This window comes from Festucalex cinctus, chromosome 2 (genome assembly GCF_051991245.1).
Source record: "Festucalex cinctus isolate MCC-2025b chromosome 2, RoL_Fcin_1.0, whole genome shotgun sequence".
Taxonomy (NCBI): Eukaryota; Metazoa; Chordata; class Actinopteri; order Syngnathiformes; family Syngnathidae; genus Festucalex; species Festucalex cinctus.
The window spans coordinates 17765580-17786490 of NC_135412.1; the positions used below are offsets into that span (position 1 = coordinate 17765580).

A 20911-nucleotide genomic window follows, 5' to 3' on the forward strand; every position below is an offset into this window, starting at 1 on the left:
AGTGTGGCCATGGAATGAACTTAGCTCGTATCTCACGGCACCACTTTATTAGTATTGAAGCCTGCACGCCATGTTAGTGATGCATTTGACCCATCGTGACGACTTGGCCTCTTGCATATCAGTGTGTGTGTGAGTATGAAGATGATTGCAACATTTTTTTTCCCCACAAGCTTTGTTGATTGATCAATTAACTATTATGCCCATCTCTACTTTTGATATCCAAATCTATAATCAGCCACAACCTCAAAGAATCCATGTAAAAGTTTGAAACAATGAGGAAAAAAAAAAAAAAAAAAAAAGCTTAATCTGCGCAGTACCTACGAGCAGACATGCTACAAAGAGAATGTCTCCATAGCTACTGCCGGTAGGGAGGCATTAAAAAAAAACCCCAAAAAACATGAAAGTGAACAGAAAAAGTAGACGTAAAGAGAAAGAGAAATGCTGAAGCAGAAAAAGGATTTCACTGTTGAAAGGCACTTTAATCTACACATCAAATGAGAATGGAAAATGAGAGCACCTTTCTGGTTGATGCGTGTGAGAGGCAGAGTGTGCGTGTGCGCGCACAGACACGGAGCTGATTATAATAACAAAGGGCTTGCAGTTGGAAATGATGTAGCTGCAATTTATAGCAGTTCAGTCTGGATCACAGAACAACTACATGTTAATTATATCCAGAGTGTAGTCTCCATTAATCAACTGAGGATAAAAAAAAAAAAAACGTGTCACTTTTTGTGGCTACTGCGATTATAAAATACAGCGGCAAACATAAGCTTTGCTGACCCGATGCATAAGTACTGCTTACACAAAGTGGAAGTAGCGAGAAGGATGAACATTTCTGTTTTTAGCAAAAGAGTCGTCACGTAAACGCGAGAAGAAAGCATCTTTGGGTTTTGGTCAAGTGGACTTCAGCTGAGACGAACGACGCGGCCCTCCAGGCTTGATTAGGGAGTGCGTGGCTCTTAAATGGTACCGTTCAAAGCATGGTGGGGGGATCCGCTGGGTAAAATGTGAACTGCTCACAGCCAGTGGCTCTCTGGTATGTGACCACACAGTTTAGATGTTTGAGCTGTTCCGCACGAACATACATGCAAATTACAAGCGACTTCAAGCACAACATGCAATTAGCTTATGTTGTGTGTTTAAGAAACACATTGGATTTTTTTGGGTGTCTGACAAAAGCGACTGACATTATTACAGCCAGGGGCCAAAGTTCTTTTAAAAAACTTCCAAGAAATATAGTACAGCCCCCACCTGAGAAACTCTATACAATTTTAAGCTAATCCTCACGGAGCCACTCAGCCAAAGCCTTCATAAAGCAATGGCTAAAACGAACAAGGAATACAAAGCTATTATTCCTGACTTAGTGCTAATCAGATATTTATGACTCCCGGTGACCCTTTGATCAAATTCTTCCTGCTCCGATTGGCTAACCCCCAAAGGCGGCCTTTGACCCACTGCCTATCAGGTCACAGCAGCTGTGTCGTTCATCACAAGTGTCCCTTTCTGGTTTCTCGGTCTTCTCTTGTTTGTGACTCATTTCAACAGCCCTGCTGCTTTTTTTTTTTTTTTTTCCCCCACACCCTTTTCTTCACCCGCTTCTTGCACAGGGACAATCAAGGTCAATTCACAGTACTGCAACATTGGAATTTACCTCAAAGAAACATGGTCTTATTTGACTTGGTGGTTCAGTCTGGTTCATAAATATTATCACATCTAAACATTGCTCAGGGTTTCTGCAGGTGTCATCAAATCTAATTTAATTTATTGCCATTTATGTATTTATTATTTTTTAAATGGAACTTAAAATTAATGCCCACGTCGTACTGCATACACGCACACATTCACAAATACATCCATACAGTTTATATACTACAGTTGTCAGTCAATTACAATTATCCTAACTAATTGCATGATTTCCAAAGTTAACTCAATTAATTTGTAAATTCATAGCGCATATCTGTTCGGACTATACAATAAAATATACTTTAAGTTTTTCATACTCTTGTTAATTAACATAAAAGCATCCATCCATCCATTTTCATGGCCACTTATTCCTCACAAGGGTCTCAGGGGATGCTGGAGCCTATCATCATTGTTTCATTTAGTTCACTGACACAGTAATTTAATTTATAAAGCTACAGTTAAGTTACGGTTAAAAGGAGTGTGAACGAATGAGAGATTTGTGTTGAGGTAATTCTGTGCCACTAGGTGGCATTCATGTTTCATGTTGGATTGTTGGTGACAGGAACACTTCATTTTTCTTTGCAAAATCAGAGCAATTGGTATTTGGAACATGAAGCAACTTATGGACTCCAGGCCATTTTGCTCTTTGTAAATTACAACTAGTCATCAGTCCCCAAACATAAATATATTTTTAATCACATTTATTATTGCTAAATTGTGTCATAGTGGCTACTTTACACAATATTGCATGTAAAATAAAGAAGAACAATGGTATTTATATTTGTAATGCTTCTCGGCATCATGTTTAATACTTCTTAATACAATTTCAGGCCTTAATTTTAGCAAAATCCATGCAATGACTTTTAATGCGTTTTACTGAACTGAGGAAACCCCGATTGTCCTCTTTTTGGCTCTATAACACCACCATAATACAGTTGAAATGAAGCCATTTCAAAACATTCCACTTATTTGACTTAAAAAAAAATGCCCAGGCCATGGAAAAGCTGAGAAGCCAACTGTCCCATTACTTTTGCTCTCTTCAAAAGTGGAAGTGTTAATCCCTACACTCTTCACCTAATTTGGATGTAAATACCCTCAAACTAAAACTGAAAGTCTGCAGTAAAAGCACATTTTGTTTGCTACATTTCAAATCCATCATGGTGGCGTTTAGACCCCAAAAGATGAGACGCAATATTTATGGACCTGACCTGAAAAAGCCAAAATACCAACGTTAGCGACAGCTCGACTGACAAACAAAAGGCACACAAGTGAGAGAGCGAGCACGGGAGTACATCAGAGGGGCAGAAACACAAGATGACAGCACAACCAAGGAAGAAGAGCATGAAACTTTAAGAACAGACCAAAGGAGGTATGAAAACGTGGCTCATCTGGGTGACTATGGAGAGAGAAAGCAGGAAAAGAGGGAGAAAGGAAAGTGGAAAGTGGGTTTCATGGTTCTGAATACTCACAGCTGTCCTCCTCGTCTGTCATGGCGCTGACAACATAACATGCGTATACAAATCCCAGAAGCTGTGAACACAGAAGTAGACAAGCCAGGTTAGAAAACAGAACCTTGAGACCCCGCGCGGCAAGCATGGCAAAAGCAGCAATTGTTTACTCAGTGACGATCACTTATAAACACCTCTGGTTTGTCTGGTCTCTGCTGGTCAATACATAATCAACAGACGAGTCGAGTGTAAACGATTATGTCATTATGCACTTCATCAACGTATGGGGTGATCATTTCACCCTGGCTTTCTTCATTTTGCTTCACAAGGTTAATGTACCTGTAAAGTGAACACAAGTGCCTTCGAAATTTGACACATCACAAAGAAGAAAGAGTGTTGTTAAAAATCTGGCCATATTTGAAAATATTGCCAAGTATATAAAATGAATACGGCCCGACTGATTTGTCAGTCGTATGATTGAATACAAATAATCATAATGGGCCAAAGTTCTGCTGATTCAACACCGATATATTGGTTATTTCTCCACCAACCTTCTTCCCACCCACTTTTATGCCTTTCTCGGTGTGACTTTTGTGCACTTAAGGCAGACAATGAGGCACTCTAAAGTGGCCAAGCAAATGGGCGTCTGGCAAAAAAGATACAATCAATGTTCTACTCAGCAAATCTCATGCCATTAAATAATAATAATAATACCCCAAGTATTATTTAGGTAAACATTTTCAATTTACGGTGATCAACACAACGGAGTGGGAATTTTTCTTAGAAATGATGACAGGATGGACGCATACAGATATTGACGCATGAGGAAAGTCTTGCATGTGTTGCGGGGGTTTTCCAGTGTGCACATACTGGACAGGAGGAGCTTGCAGAAGCAAACATACCAGACAGCCCACAAGTGACTACAGCTATTAATTTTGTGTATGCGCATGGAGAAGAGCCCTCAAAGTGGCAGATGGCTGTCATTGCCCGTGAAACAGACCCAGTGAGAGACGGAGACCGAGACGACGCGTCGTCACCCTGACTTCCATCCATCATTTGGCCCTCTGTCATGCCAATTAAAGCAGCGCCGGGCATGTTGCACTCCTTTCACACTGGAACACCGAACAGGGGGAAAGTGTATGGCACTTGGAAGAGTACCAAGGAGAAGTGCACAAAAGTTGGGAAATGTGCCAAAGAGGAGAGAATGGAAATTAGCAGGTGTTGAAAAAAAAGAGAAAAAATAAAATAAACATTTCAAATTATCTTATCGCTGTTGAGCGGAATCCTCACATCTTGCCATAGTTACCTGATATCGTGGGTATTATAATTTATATTGCTATCAGACACTACTGCATACCAACATCAATACAACACGCCCAAATCATGTTCAACTGCTTATTTATAACGCTGTCATTGAACACTTTACAGTTGTAGTTACATCATCTTCCCAAACTCTTTTCAAAGGTCTTAGTCATGCATTCCTCCCACATAGTGCGGAAAAGGCAGAGATTAAAGCGATACTTGACTCTTTTAGCCATTTTCAGCAGTAAGAAGTTACAATTTTGTCTAGAATTAATGTGATAAATTCATTATTTTTCATGTACAATTAATACTTTTAAAAACACATTTTGCCACTTGCTGTTGCGGAATAAATCAGAGGTGCTCAGACCTCAGGTAACAACCAATCAAGGCTCACCTCACCAGTTTTCTGGGTTTGGTCATGTGATGTTTGCAAACGGAGCCAAGATTGGTCGTTACCTGAGCCCTGAGCACACGTGATGTCATTTTCAGTGTCCAAGAAAGACAATACATTTTTGTTCTCAAACTATTATCAATACTTAGTGTAAATTGGTCAACAGTGTGTAAAAATAACAGATGATGTGGGGACAGAAGAAAAGTGTTGATTTGTAAAGAAAGAAAGAAGAGGGGAAAAAACTAAACATACAGGTAGGGTCTTCACTGGTCAGTGACAATGTGGAAAAAGTCGGCATCAAACACAAAGAGGGTTTGACATCAAGGTCATAGCTTGCCTTCTGTGCCATAAAATCAACACACAAAAAAAAGTGTCATGGTATAATATTCTCATTTGACATTTTCACCACTAAATAGGTTGCCCAGTGGCCACTTAACTATGCTGTGGTCAACAATTCTTATGGTGACAGAAGCAGTGATTTACATTGAGCTTAATAAGATTTGAGTGCACCGTGACCACCAAACCCTGACAGGAAAATTGTGTTTTTCTCATTTCTATAACTGTAATGCTTTTTTATCCGAGTGTTGTCGTCCATCACTTTAGTACCTCAACCTAATCTAACCCCATGTTTATGATTTTGAGAAGAGAAACGTGAGGTTATCTGCACAATCTAATCCGGAGAAAGCAAATGACCCGCAACAGGTAATAGTTGCAACCAGTTTCTTATTTTCCCAATCACAGATAGCTTTTAGGGTTCGTGGAGATTAATGCACAAACTTTCATTATAATCATCATCATCATGCACTTACAATGATAGAACTGAAAAAAAGTTACGTAAGGGATTTGGTGAAACATCTAAAGAAATGTCATCCAGCGGACCTTCATTCACTATTTACTATGTTAGCAAGGATGAACTCTCGATAGTACTTAATGAGGGTGAAAAGAAAGTTCAGTGTGTGCGTGTGAACATGGCCAGCTGCTGAGGTAGGTAAAAAAAAAAAAAAAAAAGTGTATCTGCAAAGGCTAATGAGGGTCAGTCGGTGAATAGACCCGCTCAGAACGGCATGTTACATTTCCACAGCGCAAACTCAATCATAAAAACGTGTCCACAAGGCACACGTCAATTTCTTCTCATAGAAAAGGCTCTAGACGTTTTCGTCGTTGACCAGGCGAACATAAGGCTCTATAATAAATGAATCATTGAGGGGAGAAATAATGACCGTTACTTTATTTAAGCTACAAAGATAGTCAGACAAGTCAATGCTTCTGTTCCATTATGAGTCTGGCTGAGTGCACAAGTAAAGATGTGTCTTCATCAGAGGTGTGCATTTATGGAATAATTATGGAACTGAAAATGTGTGCTTCACTTGCTTTGTTCAAAAATAAACTAATACATATAAAAATCAAATGTAAACAGAAGAAATAGTGGAAAAAGTTAGAACAACTGATTGTGCTGTAATGAAATTGAAAAAGGACATTATTATTATTATTATTATTATTAGTTCTTAGGATGTTTTAAAAATTGATTGCTTAATTTCTTTTGATTTATGCCTATCTTTTCTGTTTATATGGTTATATGTTGAAATAAAGCAATTAACTTGGTTGTGCATCTGTTTGCTGGTGTTTTAACTATAGGTTGATAGTCCCAAATACATCAACACATGTTGTAAGATAATTGCAGAAAATGTGCAAAAACTGAACACAATTGTGAAGCTATTGCGTGAAACTGTTAAGCACCATTTTAGATTTTTGGATTCTATGGGCATGGCTGAAATGAGGACTTTGCCTTGACCTTGCCCTTGCCGTTCCGATACCTTTGGATGGAACTGTATATAATTTGAGATCAGGGGATTCAATCAACTACCAGCAATACAATAATCAAAATGGCTGCTAAAAACACTTTTTGTGTGTGTGTGTGTGTGTGTGAGTGAAAAAGCACACATTATTATTACATATACACGGTGGGAATCTGTGTCAATCTACAAGCAAACAGCACACTATTGATTATGGCTCAGCAACAAGAATGAAGTCCAAGGTAAAACAGAGCAATAGAGGTTAAGAGACCAAAGAGAGCGTGCGCGAGGGGGGGTTGTGCAGATGTCTTCTAGGTTAATTACACAAGGCCCCCTCCCTGCCTGACAACGAGACACAGGCTGCCCTCTCGAAAATGAGATGTTGATGTGTGTGCGGAGCTGAGAGTTTAATGATAAAACACGATGAGTCTGCAGAGACCACATCCACCTGTTCTTTTCTACTAGCCCCTCCTCCGTCCAGACACCCCCCCCCCCCCCCCACACACACACACACACACACCTACACCCACACACACACACACAAACATGCACATGTTGCCTCATTTGCATCTTTCGCATCTAATAACTGCACGCTATATGCTAATATCCAAACACACACCTCACAGGCACGAGAGGCTGTACTGCACAAATGATAGCACAAGCAAACAAAACAGGGCTTGGTCTTCACATGCTGCACCATTCAAAGAATTCGGATGAGGTCCAAGTGGGTGAAAGGCGAAAGGGACAGGGGACCTTTCTGACCAGGACATGAATCAAAGGTAAAACAAATAATTTAGTACTCAAATTGAATAAACTGCAGTTTGTTGACTTCATACAAACGTTCCTCTCAAACGAAAGAACAAATGCTTGAATGAATGCAATCTGAGGGAAATCATTTCCCTACACAACAGATTAACAATTAAAGCTCTTAGCAAAGAAAGCCTTTGAGGTAGAATGGCAGACGGTGGTGTATTTAGGAATAGTCTGATGACACAACTTCCCAAGGCTTTTGGCTTTTTCTCTTTCTCCTTTCCTCAGGCAAACTGCTCACGACTGCACCACCCTTCCTGGACTCATGTGACAATACCGGTTCAGTACAAAACAATTTTGTGATACTGTTTCATAAAATCAGAGAGAGAGGTCTCCGTGAGATGAAAAAAAAAAAAAAAAGTCGCCATGAGATGAGGAGCTCGAACAGGCTCGCCTCATTTTTACTAAATATGATCCCTGACGACGGACTTATAAATGTCCGTGGCCCTGACACGCTGGACCATACGTATTTACTTCCGCAAACACTGCGTTGTGAGTGACGTATCTTCCTCTGCACATGTGGGTCACTTTGGAGACACATAACGTTCACACAGCATTGACAGCAGGTCGCATTCAATATGTAATGTGAACGCTTACTCAGAAAAATCGGATATCACAAAAATTCGGAATTGAGCATTAAGACCTGCAGTGTAAACGTAGCCTTAGCTGTCTCCCTGCTCCAACACAGGTGAGGACCACTATCAGGTTTCTACAGAGCTTGCTGATCATCTGAATCACCCGTGTTGGAGGAGGGAGATATCTAATACAGGCAAGACGGTGGCTCTCGAGGACCAGGGTTAAATACCCCTGATGCAGATGGACAACAACCTGAAGCTTACTGTGAATCAGAATGCTACGCAATGGCCAAGTAATTCCGCTGACCTGTATGCAATTGAGCACACACTTTCACTTGCTGAAGACAAAAGTGAAGGAAAAATGCCCCAAGCAACAACAAGCAGGAGTTGAAAACAGTTTCAGGGCGAGGCCTGGCAGAGCATCACAAGGGATGAAATTCAGTGTCTGCTGATGTGGTTGATGTGTAACTGCAAAGGATTTGCAAATTATTCATTTGTCCCGTTTCCTTTGCCCCTTCAAAATGGGAGGTAAAGTGTTCCAATTCCTATACCATTCACCTGATTTGGATGTAAATTCCCTCAAATAAAAGCGGTCAACGCACATCTTGTTCATTTCATTTTAAAACTATTGGGGGCAGTGTTTAGAGCAAATAGATGACAACTGTGTCCATGTCCCAATATTGATGGACCTGACTGTACCCACTAGCAGAGGTCTCAGGAGCCAGGTTCGATTCTACCACCGACTGGTGAGTGGTGTGAATGTGCCTCTACTGCACGAGTGCAGAAGTGACGGCGACAGGGACAAAGCATGTGAAACCGGCTAGCAGAAAGTTCAGTGTGCCGCCCTTTTACGACGTGAAGGTCAAACGGTTTGACATCCGGGTGGGAAAATGAGACAGGAAGACAGGCTGGACTGATAATGTGTTGGGTGGGGTGAGGAGGAAAAAGAGGAAATAAGCAATGGAAAACGAAGGAGTGAAGCAGACGTGACCAATAGAGGTGTGCAAAATTTCAGATTCTTAGATTATTCACGATTCGGCCGTGGAACAATCGAGAACGATTCACAAAAGTCCAAATTCCGATTATATAAATATGCCAAGGGAACCGAAACTAAAAGTGGACCGGAGCGGAAAGTACGCGGAACTGAAACGCAGTAGCGCGCGCGGTCTTCGGGACGCTTAATGGGACGGACCGAGAGTACACATCCACAACTCACGCCTCGACATTCAAAACAACAACAAGCATGGCTGAGCTGACCAACCCACCTCTTCGTCAGATCAGACCTGCTCCGAAAAGGCAAACAACTTCAGGCGGAAGTATCAGCTAGCTGGCTGCAGTGCGTCGGTTAGCGTTCTACAGGGCGCCGCGCAGTGATACGAACGAACGAACAGAAAAGTAGTGGCTGGCGGTAATGGCGTCTGACTTTATTCAGAAAAGAGTATTGTGGTGGAAATGTATCACGCTTTTGAAAACAAATAGTTTTTTTTAGAAGAAAAACGCTTTATTTCCGAGACCCCAGCCAGCTTGCTGGACTATTTTCCTCTCGTCCAACGTCGAACATGAACGCGTGTCACCGAACGCTGTCAGAAAGAAGTCAGTGCTGATCGCACACACGGGAGGTGAGGATCAAATTGAGATTCATGTTAAAAAAGCCGAACGATCCCTTTAATGTTTACACGTTCATGTTTTCACAAGTTAAAAAGCAGAAAAGCACTTGAGGGTTTTTTTTTTTTGTACCTCTGAGAAACTTTAATGTTTACATGTTCATCTTTACACAACTTAAAAAGCAGGAAACCACTTTTTTTTATTTTTTTTAGGCATTTGTATTGAAGTAGTAGTTCACATTGTCTTTCATTTATATCTCAGTGCACTTTTGAGTGGATAAAAATAATATATTTTTGCTCAATGCTATGTTTTATTCTGTTGAAGACTGAATATACTTAAAAGCTGTTGTTACAGAATGAGGACTTGAGTATTTTATTTACTGTTTTGAACTGTTAACTTGATACTGAAATAGTAGTTTATTTAGGCCTGAGAGGACTTTTGTACTATTTTTGTAACTAATGTACGAAACATTAAAAGCACCAAAATGCATTGTTTTTTTTCTGCTGCCTGGGGGGAAATCAATAATCGTTTTATAATCGAATCGTAGCCTCTGAATCGTAATCGCAATCGAATCGTGAGGTGCCCCAAGATTCCCACCTCTAGTGACCAATGTGCATGACCAGCTTTCGCTGGAAATATCCCGTGATAGATGCCACTGAATAATTTGTAAATTTACTGTGGTGTATTAATTTGGGTTTGTATGCACTTTGTTAACCGTTTTAAGAGAAGCGTCATCCTAAAGTCAAAGTGGCAGCAGATAAACACTACAAAGTGATGTCTCATATCTTTTTCCTCCTTTTTGTTCCGTCATGAACTCTCCTTTCCATAAAATGTCTATTAGACGCCACAACTTTTATTTAACAAAGAATATGACACAAAGGAACAGAAACGGACGGAAAGAAGAATAAAAAGGTATGCCGCTGATGACACCAATAAGAAAATGAGTCATGGGATGATGGTGGGGGACAAAAAAATCATTCAATCAAACTATATATTCGCGGACATTTAGATGATGACGAATTTGAAAGTGGTGTGCAGCAAAATTGCCGTCCAGCCATCCATTTTCTATAGCGCTTGTGGGTGAGCTGGAGCTTACCCCAGGAGACTTTGGACTGAGGGGCTCATACCTGCTCCCCTAAAATTGAGAGATGACCACTCATCCGCCTGTGCCGAGTGAAACCAGCTTCTCTTCAAGGATGGTCTGTCATCATTAGCATCTTGAGGAACCCAGTGAACCTGAGCAGACAGTGATTACTTGCCAGCACATTCATTTTTCACCTAAATGACACAAGCGACCATCCTTGGAGCGCCGACTAAATATTTCATGGAAACATTAAAAAAGCCTCCTTGCCAAGACAAAAGCCCTTACATTCTCTCTTTTGGCTTTCATTCCTTCTTTGAGCTCTGCTTTGATGGCTGCTCTGCACTTCAACCCCGAATAAGAACGGACAAATGTTCCTGCTTTGAGCTTAAACCAGCATTATGCAGATAATTTTAATTCACACAGCAGCTTCAAAACCATTTCTCCACGAGCTTCTTGTTGCCATGCCAAGCCTGCACAATCCATTTCAGTGATCTATAATAGTTGTGGGCTTGTACAAACTTCCTCAAATGATCAGACAAAATTGGTCGTCACAAGTTGCCTGACTATGTTCCTCTCAGGTTCTAAAGATAAGGGGATTGATAAGAATTTAGTGTTTCCGATTTCATTATCAAGCGTCATTTGGGTGAAGGAATGATACTCTTTTCTTGTTTGCTCTTCCACTTTGGAAAGCAGACAGCGTATCCAGTATGCACATCATAATGTCCTTACGAAAAACGAAAAGTAGGTGACTTACTTCTCAAAGTATGCCAAGAGACAAAAACAAGATATTTGAGTGCATTAGGAAATTGTCCAGTTCCACTTGTGTTGGTCCAGATATTTAAGTTTTTATGCCAAACTGATAGAACAATTTTAATCATTGAGAGTGAGAACAGACACAGGAGAGCTCCTAACTTTCATCCTTCCTGCTAGGATATCAGTTCTCTTTTAATGTGGCAGAGGCTTACATTTTTTCCCCGGCTGAGTAAGTTTCCAATATTTTGGCTACAAAAATCTGTGAATAATTTAAATGCTCCTTTTGCATTTAATTGCATTCAAAACTAATTCAGATGTAAAGCAAACACTGCTCTGTGAAATATATTTGAACTGGGTTTTTTTTTTTTTCAAAATAGGCTACCATCCACACCATTATAAAACCCCACTTTTTCAACACTGCCTCCAGAGAAATTCAGGTGAGTCTCAGACCATCACAACCATCCCCACCCCCACCCCTGTGACAGTTGCTTCGCAATACTTCTTTTGGATTCTTTTCTTCTCTCCACTTCTGTCATTCCCATCATGAGCAGCTTCACCTGCGGCTGAGCCCCAGTCAAACCGTTGGTTCTTTTTGAGTAGCAAAATTTTCATGGCAGGCAAACAAACGTTTTCTAGAAATCGATTCACTGGAAACTGGTCCTCAAAAAGAACCAGTTTTCAATTACGATTCCTAGTAACAATAGGTAGCAACATATAACTAACTATAAAGCCCTGTGAGAACAAATAATAGCACGGATATTTTCCACCAAAATCAACATTCCTAAAAAAAAAAAAAAAAAAAAAAAAAAAAGTCGAATGTACTCGTGAAGACCCGTTTTGTATCACCTGATTCATTATCCATCATCATACAGATACTGGAGGTGATATAGTATACACGACACGTCTGTCCTAAGTGCAGACTGATACTCACAGCAGCCAGGATCTGCGTTCCACTGTGCATGACCTCGATGTACTGGTAGTCCACGAGGCAGCCCATGACGGTGATGTAGGAGTGGCTTTCAGTGGTGTGGACCCCTTCGGCTTGTGGCATCTCCCTCCTCACACAGCCTGGCCCGTGTTCGCTCCACCACGAGTGATGGGCTGAGATGTTAAACGTCAGCAGGTCACTGTCCTGGACAAGAAAAAGAATGCCACCAGAAATTGTCGTCTTTTCCCACAAGCAAAGATATTTGAACACGTTTAATATCCAATATTGTTGGACTCTAATATCGGGACAATTTCGCTCTTAACTCATTCACTGCCATTGACGGAAAAAAAGACGTCAAATGATGCATTTTTTTTGCTGGTCTGGCAATGAATGTGTTAATGCACCTCAGACCACAAGATAATCTTACAGCATAATTTCATAAAACTTGAAATAAACTAGTGCTTGTTGTTCTTGGTTGGGAAGGGGCAACATGAGGACTAAAAATGTCCTATTATCACTGTGTTTGCCAGGCCTTAGGGGGAGAATTAAAGGCGCTTCTTGTATTTCTCAGAGAAAGGACACACAATTGATTTTGAATGCTATCCGACAAAAGATGATTGAGTTGTGGCTGACGTCAAATCAGCACATTCCCTTTCACCATTTCAAACACTCATCCACATCCGCGGTCCCCAACCACTTGGCCGCCGGATATTTGGTACAAAGCCAAACAAACAAAAAATATTTTACGAATCAGAATCTGAAATCAGTTTTATTTTTGGTAAAATGATACAGCAGTAAAAAAAGAAAAAGAAGAAAGTAAGTTGCTAGCCTACAAGCTAGCATAAATGAGCAAAAAGGCTTTGGATAGCTTCGTACAAAAGGGGAATAGATCAAATAATGAGGCACAAGAAAAAGCGCCTCCACGAAAAAAAAAGTTGCATTTAATTTAACATTGCATCTTTGTGAAGTGGGACTTTATGCCATGACAGCAACCAAACTAAAATTATACAGACCGGACATTAGTAACATTTGCTGTTTTCTCTCATTACCCCAAAATGAGACCAGATCAATGAAAAGAAACAACCACAGAGCTCTCAGTAACTTCAACTAGATTCAGCGCACGCTCAACCTGGCTGAATCAAACAAAGGTTGGCCAGTCAATGGAAGTACGGACAAATGCACCAAATAAACAAATAGGTCAGTTTCACAGTCCACAGTTTCAATGTCAGCCATCTCGAAATGAGACTCTTTAATGCCCTACCGATGTCTAATCAGCAGGTATTTAATCCCTCACGTACAGACGCTCACGGCAGTCAATACTCCGCTAGAGCAATCCAACCTCCCCATGTTCCCCACCGTGACAAGACATGTATTATTAACTGAGCCACATGCCCTGGAGAAGCATCCCATTAAACTCAACCCATACGTACGTACACTACTTGTTCCTATCAAGCAACCCTCAACAGCAAACCGACTGCCTAGTTGAGCCTGGTTTAAATATTTAGGACGCCATTTCTTCTCATTCTTGGCGTTAAGGTCAGTGAAGGACAATGAGAACCCTAGTGACGGACAGAAGTCATTGATTGTGCTCGGAAGTCTGAGTATAGGATACGCACGATGATGGAGCAATCTAGCAGCTCATAGTGAGCATTTACTTTTTTTGGCCACATATTATCAATGTTATATTTGTTATTTCTCAAGCACCCCAAGGCACATATCAATCTCATCGCAGAGATTCAATGTTAGTCCCCCGTCACCGAGTTTGTTCCCATCCCCACCTATGAACACGAGGGTGACTCAAAGAAGAAAATCACGGACACAAGTGGCCAAAATGAGTTTCCTCCACAGAGTGTCCAGGTTCTTTGTTGAAAATTGGGTGACTGGCTCTGTTATTTTATCCCCCACCCCCCCAAGTCATCGGCTCATTTTAGTTCAATTTAGTTCAAATGACAGTCAAGTAAACAGAGGTTTTCTTTTAAATTTGTTTGATTTCAGAATGATTCAGAATTTTGTTTACAGCAGTTTTTCATTCCTTCATCTTATATTTTGTTGCTTCCAATTTTGTCTGACATGTAAATGATTGCGTGAAGAACTTCACAACACTTTGTTAAACTAGACTAAGTGTAATTTCTGGAGAAATTGTGTGGGAATGCTGAAAGCTGAATGCCAATAGCTGAAGGCTTATGAAGCAAATTGAAAGATAAATTATGTGAAAATTACAAAGTTTTAATTGAAGTTGAAAGATAAATGAATAAAAAGAACTTAGCAGTATCACAGAGCTGGTAATGATGATCAGTTGTATGTATGGAAGTGGGACTTAGAAAAAGTTCAATGTTTGTCCCTTTGAAAATGAATGGGGAATCCATCCATCCATCCATCCATCCATTTTCTTGACTGCTTTTTAACATCAAATTGCGCGAGTATTGTAATTAACGTGGAATCAGATGATATATACTCTGAAATGCGTAAATCTTTGAAGGAAGTTGAAATTTGAACGGTGTAAATCGGAAGTATTATGTGGGAGTTTTTTGGCAAAAAAGTGAGGAGAATAAAAATCTGAATAACATATGTGGGATGCTTTCAGTGTTCCCACAATCGTGAAAACTTTTCAATAGAAAATATATTAGCTGAATTCTTGTTTTTCATGAGTCAGATTGTTTTTCTTTAAAATCTCTTCATTTAATAATTAATCTGATGACGCGGATGAAAGCATTACTAACAATCAATTCTTATGTTTGGGGAAAACATTAGGACTCATTATGGCTATTACACGATCTAATCAATCTATTATATTTTTACATCACATTAGTATGAGAACTAATATGTAAATTCCCTTGTATGGCTTGTAACATGAGACTAAAAATGAGAAAAGCAGCAAGGAAGGACTGTGTTTGTTTAGAGAAGCAGGGGCCCGTCTGTCAGTCTGTCTTGCACCACGGGGGACAAGATAGGGGATCAATAGGAGGTGACGGACCATGAGCCGTGTGACCTCCCCCCTGCTTGAAGGCTCGGGCTTGCTTAATACAATACACACGCGCGCACACTCCCCCAAAGCGTCCTGTCAAGGTTGTGCAAGGCAGGTCCGACTGAATTAGTCGAGTCTGTCTCATGATAAAATGCGTCAGGGGTTTCAAAAAGAAAGCTGTGTGTCAAGTGTGTGCGCGTGTCAAGTGTTTGTGTGTCCACGCTCCATTAGCCAATTCTCCTCCTGGCCACCATATGCAGGGCTGGGAGCCCGGGCTGGCTCCATCTGTTGGGTTAATGCCGAGCCTCAGCCCTGAGCAGCTGGCCCCTACAAGCTCCATTATAGTGCACACATAAACACACAATCAAAAGCGGAGTGATGTGACAGAAAAGACCAACACGACAGAGCTAAGTCTCCCACACAACAACCGTGGTAGCAGAGCTTGAGAAGGTGCTTGTGAAATTCATTTTGGATGTCTGAGAAGGTGTGAGATTGGCTGCATTAATTATTCTCAATGGTCAGGCAGCCAATGGGGCAAAAGACAGATCAATGTGAGGAAGGGGTGAGGGTGGAGGGGTGGGTTTTGTTTCTTGAGAGCAGAGGAACAAAATTGGGGAAGGGCAATAGTTAAGGAAACAATAGGTGGAAAGACGTAGAGGACATGGGTGGCTGGTTATATATAGTGGATATAAAACGTTTACACAACCATGTTCAAAAGCTAGGCTTGAAATCAATTTATTATTATTTTTTTTTTTCCTGAGAAAGAAAGTAACAATAAATGGCTGAAAGAATGTGGTTGCACAAGTGTGCACACCCTCTTGTGAATGGGATGTACGTATGTGGCTGTGTTTGGTCCTTTTGTTTGGCTGAGTTTCATCACCATAACAACATCTCCCAAACAACATACAAACGTGGGGAAAATGTGGACCATGGTTCCAAAAGGTATGTTTGGTGTAAACACAGCACATCATCAAAAAATAAATAAATAAATATATATAAAAAAAAAAGGCCTCTGCTAGGAAGCAAAAAAAAAGTCAGGAAAATCTAATATAAATTTATAGGGGATTAAAGGGATATATTTGATTTTTTTTCTTTTTTTAAAAATTATTATTATTATTATTATTATTATTATTATTAAGCCATTTTCAGCAGTAAAAAGTTTTTGTTTAGAATGAATTTGATAACTACGTTATTTTTTTTTTATACAATTAATACCTTTAAAAAGTAATTTTTCCACTTCCTGTTGACTGAAGATGACATCACCTGGGTTGAGGAAGTAGGTAACAACCAATCATGGCTCACCTGTTTTCTGGGTTTGGTCACCAAACTAAGCCATGATTGGGTGTTACCCATTTCCTCAGCACAGGTGATGTCATCTTCAGGCGACAACAAGTAGAAAAATAGTTTTTAAAGGTATTATTAATTCTACATGAAAAAATAATGAAGTTATCAAATTCATTCTGGACAAAATATTAACTTCTTACTGCTGAAAATGGCTCAATGAGTCAAGTATCCCTTTAATTAGAGGCACTAAGGGTGGCAGGTGTGTGCTGACTCCTATTTAACGTGTTTGAATTATGTAATTGGCTAATTCTAAACACAGCCGCATTCCCACATAATACACACGTCTGCAACCACACTATTTCAGTTGTTTAATTCTACTTCCATCTCAAAAAGATGTTTTTTGTTTTTTTTCAATTGAGTAATGGAAGATGGTCGAAAAAGTTTTTAAATGTCATTTTTCAAAAAATTGAGCAATTAAACAGGGTTGCGTAGACCGCAGGTCTCAAAATCCAGTCCTCGAGGGCCGTAGTCCTGCATGTTTTAGTGGTTTCTCTCCTCAAACACAGTTGAATCATAAAATGAGGATCATTATCAGGTTCCTGCAGAGCTTGCTGATGAATCAGCTGTGTTTGAGGAGAGAAACCTCTAAAACATGCAGGACTGCGGCCCTCGAGGACTGGAGTTTGAGACCTGTGGTGTAGACTTTTTACATCCTCTGTAGGTATCAACACCAACTCCAAATGGATCAGTCAGAAAAAAAAAAGCCATGCTGTGATGATGAGCTGGAACAATCCAGCTTTTCAAATGGGGCTATTTATATATAAATATTTATTAATAAAGTTAAGACCTTTCATTAGATTGGCAACAGGAACGGTTGCTCTCTGCAGGTATTAACCAAAAAGGAAAATTTGTAAATTTGCAATTACAGATGTGACAAGTTAAGACTGTGACAGCTTTGAGACTGATTGCGGCGGATCTATGGCTGCCTGCAACATGTTTATTACTTTGGTGTATTTTTTAAATTACACAAGAAAAACAAAGGTATTAAAATATCAGGAAAAACTCTCAATATGATGCTGAATAGATTCTTAATTTCAGAGTTAATATTGTGCAAGTGGTCCTAATGTTGTGGCTGGACTGAGTGTTTGTCAAGTGAGCCTCACCTTGGACAAGGTGCCTACATCCAGGTAAAGGCAGATGATGAAGACATTCCAGGTCACCCACACAGCTGCCCAAACTGCGTACTGAAGGAATAAAAAACACAAATGTTACATGCGGTAATACACAGCCTAAATCTTTACAGACATAAACAAAACATGAAGCATATTTATGTCACTCTCTTTAATTGTGACAAAAAAAAAAAAAAAAGTTACGTGTGCCACAAAAGTGCTGCTTTGATATTAAACATAAAAGCCTGAATGTTGGCACATCAAGTAATCATTGGGACATTTGTGTTCATTTTGAGCGAACTGTTGTGTGGATGTTGGAGCATCTCTGAACCCTCGAGCAACAAGAGCATTTCACGATCTCAACAAATCTTCTGACTCATGCTGAGTGGTGTCATTCATGTGTCAGAGGAAATGTAGCCAGATAAACAGCGCTTTGGTGAAAACATACCGTACGTGTTGAATCATGAAAATGTCCTCACTGTTCTACGTCAAACAACTTCCTCTTTTTTTCATCCTGCGTATACTGCACCTTTCGCAGAATTGCTGATAAAACAGTTCCAGTCATCGCTCAGTAGGTTGCATATGTAAACCAATATTCATCTGAATCCTTTTGTATGATTAAGAAGGAACATTTTTAAGGGAATTAATTTAAGGATAATTGTTTTTTTTTTTTTTAAACATGACAATCGAGTCCGTATTTGTAGAAGCTGTTGAATGTCGACACAGAAATTTAACCGAGTTATCAAAAGAACGCGTCTTTGAATATTTACTTGCTATGATTATTACGGTCATGATTTAAATACCAAAAGTGACCTTCACTGTCCAGAATTGTGATGAGACCCCCCACCACCAACGGCCCACTTTAATTAATGAATTTGACCTCATTACCACTAGTTACAATGATTGAACGGTGTCGCACAATGCACTGAAGAGGACATTTGCTAGGGGAAAATACATAGCGACAGTTCGCATGTGCACAATAGACACACAAATAAAGGAAAACCAGACCTTTACATTGAAGCATCTCGACATGCGCTATAGCATTTACCTTTAACGAGCTTGTGTATAATTTTTTTAATCTAATCTCCTAAAACAACTCTCCTTCGCTTTCTGTGGCACACACTTCACCAAAAACCACATTGACTATTTCTCACCCTTTAAATGAGCAGACTGACTATTGAGTTTGAAGACACCTGCGTCAAGTTTTCATCTACTATTCTTAATTTTGTATGTTTCAAGTGATTTCACTGATCATTGTGCAGTTTTCTTTTATTAACAGTTGGATACCAAAATTTTGTCCACATGAATGAATTTAATTCATTCTATGACAATACTGGTATCTCAAAACAATCACGTCTCAAGTCAATAACTACTCCATAATATTGCACTTATAAAAACAGTCATCACACAATTCAGCAAAAGGTAAAGAATGAAACCATTTGTGTATCATGTTTTAATGCTGTCATTCAATTCATTGTGTGGCTCCTTCTGGTGTGACTCCCTTGGCCACCAGGAGGCAGTATAATATTAGTCATATACACAACAAAATGTATACTGTAATATTAGTCATTTTTCACAGATAGAGAATGTGTATTGTTATATTATTTGTGTAGAGCTGTTGAGTCTAAAAGCACAATTATCGATATAACTGTCAAGTCATCTTTATTTTAGCGATGTAACGATATCCACATCATAGTACGATATCACGATATGGAGATCACATATTGTTGGGAGGTTGGTGATACAAAAGAAGGTCACACTATTTAAAAAAAACAAAAAACAAAAAAAAAACTCATACTAAAAAAAACATTTAAAAAACAAAAAACACACATTATTGTGCTTTTGTACATTACATCAATGAAAAATATATAAATATTGTACATATTATATGTAAAAATATATAAATCTAATATATATTGAGGCACATTGAGTTCCTACACATATTGACTGTGTTCACAAGCATATTATGTTCCCCTTCATCTGACCATTAGCGTGGATTTTAAACATAGAAGGGCCAAAACATGCCTTGTGAAAATTAAACTGCACTAAGAAACTAGTCACCAGAGGGTGCTAGAACTGCAAAAATGGAAATCAACCCGACTTTTTTTTTTAACAGATGTGCTGCTTTTAATATCATGACACAACAACGACGACATATCGTGGCAGTTTTAATATCGCAATATCACGATATTGCCATTATCGTTACATCCCTACTTTATTTATATAGCGCTTTCAAACAGCCTTAGCTTTCACAAAGTGAGCCTGTCAATGGTGTTTTGTTTGCTAGCATTACGCTAAGCACACTTTGGGCAAATCAATGGTTGCTTTAAATGCACACAGTAAACTGGCATTTAGCAGTTACAATTCTAATCAAAATCTGTTTGGTGAACTGCAGTAACCGTGCTGAAGATGATTTTGTCCAAATAGTGCTAATTTACTGGTACCGGGCTGTCAGTGACATGTACTCACCACCACGATGTAGCGCGGTCGGTACTGGATGGTGCCGAAGAGTCCGAGGATGACAATGATGATGTGGAAGAAGTTGGCGAGGATCGGCGCCCACTGGTAACCCATGAAGTCAAAGACCTGTCGTTCTAGAGCCAACACCTGCAGAAGAAACGTAACACAACATCAAACAGAATGCTTTTTCTGCATCAGTGGGAACATTTCGGCTTACAAAGTCGCACATACACACATGCTGTTATTGTCTCATCGACTGAAAACAATTTTTAGCCAAGCTTGCGGCAACTGGCCGGCGATTCAACACTGAGCCAAATCGGGAGGAGCGGCTTGAGTGATTCTTTTTAAACTGTGGGAGAACCCAGAGGGCAAAGGCGGCAAGATTAATAAAATAAACAATGGCAGATGGATTGATTCAACTACTACTGAGCTAAAGAAAAGCTCACAATTTCCTCTTTCTGGTCAACAGCCTCTTGGGGGCAGAACACTTTAAGGGAGGTGAGGACCATCCACAGAAATATTACGAGCAAGCTTAGGCCTTTATTAAACTAAAAGCTGGCATACATTGTTTTCACATGGACGAATAATTTGCAGAAACAAGCGAGATGAATCCATACACTGAGAGCAAAACAACCAAAAGTCTCCCATGACAATGACATAC

General features: G+C 39.8%; 1 protein-coding gene across 2 annotated transcripts in view; it reads right to left on the reverse strand.

Moving 5' to 3' along the window:
* The window catches only part of nkain4 (sodium/potassium transporting ATPase interacting 4), a 50865-nt gene that overhangs the window by 11696 nt on the left and 18258 nt on the right, over positions 1-20911 (reverse strand). For both annotated transcript variants that reach the window (XM_077513446.1, XM_077513445.1), the window contains exons 2-5: positions 20260-20397; positions 17785-17865; positions 12376-12576; positions 3153-3213 (exon numbers count right to left, since the gene is read on the reverse strand). In XM_077513446.1, coding sequence (XP_077369572.1) covers positions 3153-3213; positions 12376-12576; positions 17785-17865; positions 20260-20397 — 481 coding nt within the window. The remainder of the gene's footprint in view (positions 1-3152; positions 3214-12375; positions 12577-17784; positions 17866-20259; positions 20398-20911) is intronic.